The sequence below is a fragment of the Cyprinus carpio genome, chromosome B11 (assembly GCF_018340385.1).
Source record: "Cyprinus carpio isolate SPL01 chromosome B11, ASM1834038v1, whole genome shotgun sequence".
NCBI lineage: Eukaryota > Metazoa > Chordata > Actinopteri > Cypriniformes > Cyprinidae > Cyprinus > Cyprinus carpio.
The window spans coordinates 23,205,979-23,216,139 of record NC_056607.1 but is presented as its reverse complement, the minus strand read 5'-3'; the positions used below and the strand labels follow the sequence as shown (position 1 = coordinate 23,216,139).

General features: G+C 40.5%; 1 protein-coding gene across 1 annotated transcript; it reads right to left on the bottom strand.

Moving 5' to 3' along the window:
- Window positions 1-528: 528 nt before the first annotated feature.
- On the bottom strand, window positions 529-7,999 carry LOC109052572 (platelet binding protein GspB-like). The gene is made up of 7 exons (XM_042733461.1): window positions 7,860-7,999; window positions 5,828-6,422; window positions 5,200-5,295; window positions 4,866-5,099; window positions 4,594-4,741; window positions 4,350-4,409; window positions 529-1,520 (listed from the first exon to the last, which is right to left on the bottom strand). Exons 2-7 carry the CDS (start codon window positions 6,416-6,418, stop codon window positions 529-531), a joined length of 2,121 nt encoding a protein of 706 aa, XP_042589395.1. The 5' UTR covers window positions 6,419-6,422; window positions 7,860-7,999.
- Between the last annotated feature and the right edge of the window lie 2,162 nt (window positions 8,000-10,161).

Below are 10,161 nucleotides of genomic sequence, written 5' to 3'. Positions count from 1 at the left end.
ACACCCCTCAGGTGGGCTTGCGGAGGTGGAGGCCGGGGGTTTTAAATTACACCCCTCGAACGGGCTTGCGGAGGTGGAGGCCGGGGGGTTTTAAATTACACCCCTCGAACGGGCTTGCGGAGGTGGAGGCCGGGGGTTTTAAATTACACCCCTCGAACGGGCTTGCGGAGGTGAAGGCCGGGGGTTTTAAAATTACACCCCTCGAACGGGCTTGCGGAGGTGAAGGCCGGGGGTTTGGAATTCCACCCCTTGAACGGGCTTGCGGAGGTGGAGGCCGGGGGTTTGGAATTCCACCCCTTGAACGGGCTTGCGGAGGTGGAGGCCGGGGGGTTTTCCCTCAGCCCCGTGAACGGGCTTGCGGAGGTGGAGGCTGGGGGGTTGGTATTCCACCCCGTGAACGGGCTTGCGGAGGTGGAGGCTGGGGGGTGGTATTCCACCTCGTGAACGGGCTTGCGGAGGTGGAGGCTGGGGGGTTGGAACTCGGCCCCGTGAACGGGCTTGCGGAGGTGGAGGCCGGGGGGTTGGAACTCAGCCCCGTGAACGGGCTTGCGGAGGTGGAGGCTGGGGGGGTTGGAATTCCACCTCGTGAACGGGCTTGCGGAGGTGGAGGCTGGGGGGTTGGAACTCGGCCCCGTGAACGGGCTTGCGGAGGTGGAGGCTGGGGGGTTGGTATTCCACCTCGTGAACGGGCTTGCGGAGGTGGAGGCTGGGGGGTTGGAACTCAGCCCCGTGAACGGGCTTGCGGAGGTGGAGGCTGGGGGGTTGGTATTCCACCTCGTGAACGGGCTTGCGGAGGTGGAGGCCGGGGGGTTGGAACTCAGCCCCGTGAACGGGCTTGCGGAGGTGGAGGCTGGGGGGTTGGTATTCCACCTCGTGAAACGGGCTTGCGGAGGTGGAGGCCGGGGGGTTGGAACTCAGCCCCGTGAACGGGCTTGCGGAGGTGGAGGCTGGGGGGTTGGAATTCCACCCCGTGAACGGGCTTGCGGAGGTGGAGGCCGGGGGGTTGGAACTTTGCCCCGTGAACGGGCTTGCGGAGGTGGAGGCTGGGGGGTTGGTATTCCACCCCGTGAACGGGCTTGCGGAGGTGGAGGCCAGGGGGTTGGAACTTTGCCCCGTGAACGGGCTTGCGGAGGTGGAGGCTGGGGGGTTGGTATTCCACCTCGTGAACGGGCTTGCGGAGGTGGAGGCGGGGGGGTTGGAACTCAGCCCCGTGAACGGGCTTGCGGAGGTGGAGGCTGGGGGGTTGGAATTCCACCCCGTGAACGGGCTTGCGGAGGTGGAGGCCAGGGGGTTGGAACTTTGCCCCGTGAACGGGCTTGCGGAGGTGGAGGCTGGGGGGTTGGTATTCCACCTCGTGAACGGGCTTGCGGAGGTGGAGGCTGGGGGGTTGGTATTCCACCTCGTGAACGGGCTTGCGGAGGTGGAGGCTGGGGGGTTGGTATTCCACCTCGTGAATGGGGTTGCGGAGGTGGAGCCCGGGGGTTTGGTCTCCTTGGCTGTGAAATCCATTGGATGAGAATCTGTTGGAGATAAACACATAATTATTCATGACAGGTTATGGTGTTTCACCTCATATGAATGAACCATTTACAGTTACTTGTTCATGATAAAATAACATTACAAGCATCAAATATGATTTATGTAAAATTAAGGGTGTAACAGTTCACAAAATTCACATTTCTGTTCGATACGGGGCTAATTGGTTATGTCGCAATGTTGGAAATATTTCTGTTCAAGGCGAGCCAATGGATATCACACACATGTATCGTTACACCCCTATGTAAAATGTAAATTCATTGTAGACCTTAAAAGACTGTTTTTAAAAACATATTAATTGAGGAGTAGGCTAAATATCTTTTGTTATCCGTGCACCGCATCAGTTATGCGGTAATTATTGCGGGGCAAATTAATTGTAATTTTAATTAAATAATAAAAGTAACTTCATAATAATAATAGGCTTAATAAAAATAAGAATGTTACAGGCCTACATTAATTGGAAATGCAAAATCCTCTTAATATTGCCAATAATTGATGTTTTTGACAATATCTCTAGCTATCGTTGATACAAGATCATCATCTTTTGACAAACACCAGCAAGGGGAGGTTGTCGTGGGGCAGACAGCATGTTGCCTGTTACGTTATTTGGGCTGTCTTGTTGAGCGCAGTGGCACTGAGAACATTATATTTCACACTTTAAGCTCTTTTATTTTCCAAATGTAATAGAATCGATTAGTCCAACGAATCGTTCAGTTTGTAATGTGTACGGTTCAATACGAATACATGTACCATTACACCCGTATGTAAAATGTAAACCTGAATTTCTTGTCAATCCACATGTAATGGATTGTCTGTGTATTGCGTTTGTGTTTGGTTTGGTTTGGAGTTTTCACTGTTCCCTATTGATTCTTCACTCATACTGCATCGCTAGATACGATGGGAAAACTCCTTTTCTATGATTACTGAAGCCTTTTTATTAACACAGTGTAACTGCAAAGCCATTGGTTCGTGCAGTACATAAAAAACTAACCAATGGCGAGGCTTTTTAATTAGCCTGACTGCTCCCATTTCTGTCTGCTGATTGTCGTATAAGAGGCTTGTGTTAAAATAAGGTAAATACAACTCCAATCTCTTCCTGAAGATCCCGAAAAAGTCTGTTTGCACCTCAGTTCACTCAGAGAAGCCGTCAATCTCAGCTGTCAATCATGACGTTAACAAACCCATTTTTATAGCATCACATATCTAACTGAAACCAAACTTATTTAAAAAAAACACTCAGTTGTAAAAACAACATCAGTGTGATAAGAAACTACATAAAATGACAAAAGCCATATTTGGAAAAAATATTATTTGAAGTGAAATTTAATTATTTAGTTTGTCTCACATCCCATTAGATTACGTGGATAGGGTGGGGTTTATGACCTATACTGGGACCAGCCACCTGGGGGCGACTGAAACTTTCTGGCTTCACTTTTCAAGACTAGTGCGGCACACTTGTTCTAAGCTCCTTAGATGCTTGAGGCAAGTTCAGGTATCAGTTAGCACAGCGTGATTGTACTGGTTCCCCATTGTGTCTAGCGACGCAGTACGAGTGAAGTATCGATAGGGAACGTACTCGGTTACTAATGTAACCTCTGTTCCCTGAGATATGGGAATGAGTACTGCACGACTCAGTGTCGTTGCTTCAGTTTAATTAACCTAAGGATCCTATGCCAGAACGCCCACTTATATAGCCAGATGACCCCGCCCATTTTGGCGGGCTCTGGCAGGCTTTGTGGCCATAGGCTCGTGCAGCTCTGCTGCCTCACCATTGGTTTGTTTCTTATTTACTGCATGAACCAATTGCCTTGCTGTTACACTGCGTTATTAAAAAGGCTTCAGTAATCTGAGAAAAAGGAGTTTTCCCAGGGGAACCGAGGTTATGTTACTACTAAATCAGTTTCATTTGTCTGTATTTATTAGTTTTTATAGTTACTCATTGGTTTGATTAGTGTCTGCACTTGTTTGATTGGTTTGTGTCAGTGTATTTAAGCAAGGGTGTCCAAACACATCCTGAAGGGCCAGTGTCCTGCAGAGTTTAGCTCCAACCCTAATCAAACACACCTGAACCAACTAACCAAGCTCTTATTAGGCACACTAGAAACTTCCAGGCAGGTGTGTTGAGGCAAGTTGGAGCTAAACTCTGCAGGATACCAGCCCTCCAGGACTGAGTTTGGACACCTCTGATTTTAAGGTGCAGTAGGACATCTTGGAAAATGCTAACTTCAGCCTGATAGCACTGAAAGCGAACGTCAATATAATACAATATAATATAATACATATAAATATATTTAGACCACTTAACTTAATGATTGTAATCGGGATGTGAAGAGACTTTTAACCAGCATAACAAAACATGTTTCTGAAGACAATAACCTGCTGCACCTTTAAGCCCTCTGTTTTCTTCTCTTCTTTGTCAGTTCTTTTTGCATGTTTTGGTTGTTCTGTTCTTTTTTTTTTAATAATCACTACTTGCTCCGTTTAGATCCTGCACTTATCTTTATTTTGCAAAAAAGCTGACACCACATAGATTCTATCGAAATTATTTGTCTTAGTCAAAATTGTTATTGCATTAAGAGTTTGTACTGTAAAGTGACTAATGGATCCATCATTAATAGAGTTTTTCATTCAGTCTCACAGACGCAACTAATCCATAATTACATTTGTTTATGATCATTTTTCCTTTATTTGTTGCAGCCCATGTGTTTTAAAAATGACAAAGAAAACAAATCAGTATTGAAATTAATTAAATAATTAATTTTGTGAAAATGAAATACTGGATTTTATACTTGTGTGTTTTCATAGTGACTCACATTGTAGGCACTCCCCTCTGGCCTGATATTCAGGAGTCTGAATAACCTGGACGATTTTCACTACAGACACCAAAAAACATCTGCAGTTAAATTCTCACGTCACATAGAAATTAAAAGGTTGTTTTTATATGCTGTTATATATATATATATATATATATATATATATATATATATATATATATATATATATATATATATATATATATATATATATATTAACTTTTTTCTGAAAAGAAGTATTTACCTCTTTTAGATATATTTTCTGCCTCATCTATGGAGAACTGCTGCAGTTTGTCTCTGAGTTGAGAGACTGATTTCACTACATCATCAAAAGAATGATTAGTGAAGGTGAATCCGTCTGTAGATTCAGAGAAAGATACAGACGACAAACTCTACAGACACAAAAACAAAAACTCCCTGTTAGTAGAGAAACTTGGTAACATTACTCACCCTGTATGTCTGAGAAGATTGCTGTTATGACTGCTACATAACCAATTAGTGAATAAATATAAATACTTTGAGGAAATGAACATGATCCTTTGTTTCTGAAAGCTGCTTCAGCTCAGCATCTCTCCATATCAGATCATCGAGCTCCAGCTCCAGTTGCTCCAGTAGTTCTTCAGCTCGACTCACTGCAGCTCTTTCCTGATCTCTGATCAGCTGCTTCACCTCAGAGCGACATTTTTCAATGGAGTGAATGAGTTCAGTGAAGATCCTCTCACTGTCCTCCACTGCTGTCTGTGCAGAGTTCTGATAGACACATTTCAATCACACAGTGGGACTATAAGAGCTCCAGCACTGGAGGAAAGTCCAAATTAAGATTTAAACTTTTCTTGTTTTCCAAACTCACCTTATGAGACTTCACAGCCTCTCTCACCTCCTGAAGATCTTTTTCTTTCTGCTGGATTTTTTTCTGGATGTTTCTCTGTGTATCCTCAAAATATCTCTGCAGAAAAGAGATATATGATTAAATTAATAAGTTAATGTTTTTGTAAAGAAGTCTCTTCTGCTCACCAAGGCTGTATTTATATAATCAAAAATATAACAAAAACAGTAATATTGTGTAGTATTGAATTTTCAGCATAATTACTCTTCAGTGTCACATGATCTTCAGAAATCATTCTAATATACTGATATGCTGCTCAAGAAACATTTCTGATTATTATCAATGTTGACAACAGTGATTTTTTGATGAATAGGAAGGTTAAAATAACATTTAATTGAAATAGAAATCTTTTGTAACATTATGATTGTCTTTACTGTCATTTTTGATTAATTTAATGCATCCTTGATGAAAGCAAGTTTCTTTAAAAAAAAAATAGCTATCCCAAATAAATTTAACGTTTATTATATTTTAGAGCAAATCATTTAATGGCTGCATGAGTTCAAATACTGCACATCAAAACCCTATTAAAAATCACATAACAAATGAGGAGAGAAACAACATGAACTGTCATGAGATCATTAGGGACAAGTACCTGTTTCTCTTTCCGTTCTACTACAGTTGATACAGTGTCATGATTTTTGTGTTCATCCACCAAACACATCATACAGATACATTGTTGGTCAGTACGGCAATAAATTTCCAGCATTTTATCATGTTGAGAGCAGATCATCTCCTGCAGTCGTCCAGTGGCGTCCATCAGATTGTGTTTTTTACTTCTGAAGAGATTCTCGTGCTGTTCAAGATGATTTTGACAGTAAGAGCTCTGACACTCCAGACACGATTTAACAGCTTTCTGTTTAATTCCAGTGCAGGAGTCGCACTGAACATCTCCAGATTCAGTGTGATGAACTGCAGGACCAGCAGCTTGGAGTCTCGTCTTCATCAGTTTCTCCACCATTTCAGCAATCACCACATTTTTACCTAAAACAGGTCTTGGACTGAAGCTCTGTTTGCACAAAGGACATTTGTAGATTCCTTTCTGATCTTCTTGATCCCAGACGTCTGAGATGCAGCTCATACAGTAACTGTGTCCACAGGGAATCGTCACTGGAACATTCAGCAGATCCAGACACACTGGACAGCAGAACTGATCCTCAGCACATGAGATACTGGCTTCTGCCATTTCACTGTATGAACACAGACAGAAAGAGGACACATAAAAGTTAACAGTGTTGGGAAGGTTACTTTGAAAATGTAATAGGTTACAGATTACAAGTTAGCCTATTTAAAATGTAATAAGTACACTCTCAGAGAAAAAGGTACAAAATCAAAAACCTTTAAAATAACATAATGTAGACAGTCATGCAAACACAAAACATACCACAAAAATTACATCCATTGTAACCAATTTATGAGAGTGTAGTGTAACTATTTCACACTACATTAATCAATCACATTTGATTAATTTTCTAAATTTCTAATTTCTGTTTTCCATTGTCAGTCATTTTAAAATATTTGAAGCAGGCAAGGTTAACCTTACGATATGCTAGTACTCAACACTTGATTTCTGTCACTTTTTTTTTCTTGACTTTGAAAATCCTTCATCACTTGAATTAAGATTAAAATATTTTCATTTTAAAGCACAGCCACCACAAAATTAGGCTTTTTACTTTGAGATCTCTGAGGTTAAATACAGATTATAAATCATAGGAAATAGCTTAATAGCTATGTTTTTTAAATTAAATCCTTGCAATAATAAAGCAAAAATAAAATAAAGCATAAAGTACATAAACCCAAATAGGAAATAAAACAGTTATTAAATAAGCATGTGTCCTGTTCTGTGTCGTAAACTCCTAAAACACTGGTGTCTTATATTTTAGAGCAGTCAATGTAATTTGGGAAAGAAATCAATCATATACAGTATGTGTGTAAAAATATTCAGATGTAACCCCCTTTGTAATTGTAAACATTTTCATAAGTAGCTGTAACAGGTTACAGTTACATTTATTTTGTAATTAAATTACGTAATTTTGTTACATGTAACTTACTCCCCAACACTGACAGTTAATTAGTTTATGAGTGGGCTATTAGTGCTCCTTTGGTTTGGTCACTGTGTAGGATTAGACTATAGTGGGTCTCACATGTGTCAAAACTGTTATTTTGACTTGATTCAAATGAGCAAGTGACATGTACTGTATTATATTTTAGTTAACATGCTTTTTATGATAGGTCGCACACACATAAAATTATTCTGTTTATTATGACCATTTGAATACACAGATGCCACATTTAGCGCTAATTAAAGCGCTAATTATATGTATATCATTAAAAGATGGACGGATAAGTTTCATAAAATTGATTACGCTTAATCCTTAATATTCAGTATATACAATTTTCTTAAAAGCATATCGTATTTTTTTACGATATGCTTTTAATTCTTAAAACTGTCGTGAACTGAGGTTGATAACATTTGTTCCAACTCCCTGTTAATATGGGAAAACAACCTCTGGAGCAGAAACTCAGCTCGACGTGGTTTAAATAGTGAAAACAATAACCCCTGTTACAACGCAATGACAAAGACAAACGGACAAACGAAACATTTTAAACATTTATAGAATACTTACATTAAAAAATAAAACCCATTTTATGCATGCTTTCGTTTTGGAGGATTCAGCAAAACCGAAACTAAAACAAGCAAAGTCATAACATGGCACTAAACACTAAATAAAAGACCAAAAACAGTCACAAAATCACAGCTGTGAACCTATAGACTCAGTCAGACTGACCTGCAGCTGGTGAAATTTACCACTGCGTCTTTTATTTTCTTCCAGCAGATCAGTCCCAAGGGCTGTGCCAAGTGCCTCGCGCAAAAATAAAGTGACAGCTGACTTTATAATGTAAAGCCAATAGTAATATTAATAACTGAGAGAGAGAGAAAAAAAAAAAAAAAAAAAAAAAAATCACAAGACAAATGAGAAAAGTGAAAAGACAAACTGTCATGAGATCTTGTATGGAGCAGTGCCTCTCTGTTCTCTTTAAACATTCGCTCGGTATCTCACTATAGGAATCGCCTCGGGCGTGACCAATCCCGGAAGCACCAATTACACCACGTCTGTCGGTAGACAGACCAATCACGACAGTGATGTGGGAATCCCGCCTCCCTCATATAAATATACAGGTGCATTTCAATAAATTAGGAACTCGTGTATTAAATAAATTCAATGCACACAGACTGAAGTAGTTTAAGTCTTTGGTTCTTTTAATTGTGATGATTTTGGCTCACATTTAACAAAAACCCACCAATTCATTATCTTAACAAATTAGAATACTTCATAAGACCAATAAAAAACATATATATATATATATATATATATATATATATATATATATATATATATATATATATATATATATATATATATATTTTTAGTGAATTGTTGGCCTTTTGGAAAGTATGTTCATTTACTGTACATGTACTCAATACTTGGTAGGGACTCCTTTTACTTTAATTACTGCCTCAATTCGGCGTGGCATGGAGGTGATCAGTTTGTGGCACTGCTAAGGTGGTATGGAAGCCCAAGTTTCTTTGACAGTGGCCTTCAGCTCATCTGCATTTTTTGGTCTCTTGTTTCTCATTTTCCTCTTGACAATACTCCATAGATTCAATGGGGTTCAGGTCTGGTGAGTTTGCTGGCCAGTCAAGCACACCAACACCATGATCATTTAACCAACTTTTGGTGCTTTTGGCAGTGTAGGCAGGTGCCAAATCTTCCTGGAAAATGAAATAAGCATCTTCAAAAAGCTTGTCAGCTGAACGAAGCATGAAGTTCTCCAAAATGTCTTGGTAAACGGGTGCAGTGACTTTGGATTTCAAAAAACACAATGGACCAACACCAGAAGATGACATTGCACCCCAAATCATCACAGACTTATGATACTTCAAGCAACTTGGGCTATGAGCTTCTCCACCCTTCCTCCAGACTCTAGGACCTTGGTTTCCAAATGAAATACAAAACTTGCTCTCATCTGAAAAGAGGACTTTGGACCACTGGGAAACAGTCCAGTTCTTCTTCTCCTTAGCCCAGGTAAGACGCCTCTGACGTTGTCTGTGGTTCAGGAGTGTCTTAACAAGAGGAATACGACAACTGTAGCCAAATTCCTCGACACGTCTGTGTGTGGTGGCTCTTGATGCCTTGATCCCAGCCTCTGTCCATTCCTTGTGAAGTTCACTCAAATTCTTGAATCGATTTTGCTTGACAATCCTCATAAGGTTGCGGTTCTCTCGGTTGGTTGTGCATCTTTTTCTTCCACACTTTTTCCTTCCACTCAACTTTCTGTTAACATGCTTGGACACAGCACTCTGTGGACAGCCAGCTTCTCTGGCAATGAATGTTTGTGGCTTACCCTCCTTGTGAAGGATGTCAATAATTGTCTTCTGGACAACTGTCAGATCAGCAGTCTTCCTCATGATTGTGTAGCCTAGTGAACCAAACTGAGAGACCATTTTGAAGGCTCAGGAAACCTTTGCAGGTGTTTTGAGTTGATCAGCTGATTGGCATGTCACCATATTCTAATTTGTTGAGATTTGGTGGGTTTTTGTTAAATGTGAGCCAAAATCATCACAATTAAAAGAACCAAAGACTTAAACTACATCAGTCTGTGTGCACTGAATTTATTTAATACATGAGTTTCACAATTTGAGTTGAATTACTGAAATAAATGAACTTTTCCATGACATTCTAATTTAATGAGATGCACCTGTATATATTGCTGCTAGCGGTCCCTGCTTCATTCTTGTTCTCTTCCCCGTGAAGATCCTTGGAAGCTATCCTCAGCAGATCCTCTTTAGAGTGGCCGCCTAACTGTTCATGGACAAGCCGCATTTTATGTAAGTGTTCCCATTTGAAAGAAAAAAAAATGTTTCCT

Coding starts and splice junctions, on each gene's coding strand:
- LOC109052572 (XM_042733461.1), bottom strand. CDS start 6,418: ATGGCAGAAGCCAGTATCTCATGTGCTGAGGATCAGTTCTGCTGTCCA. Junction 5,296..5,827: donor TAGAACGGAAAGAGAAACAG/GTACTTGTCCCT, acceptor TCTTTTCTGCAG/AGATATTTTGAGGATACACA. Junction 1,521..4,349: donor CAGAGGGGAGTGCCTACAAT/GTGAGTCACTAT, acceptor TATCTCCAACAG/ATTCTCATCCAATGGATTTC.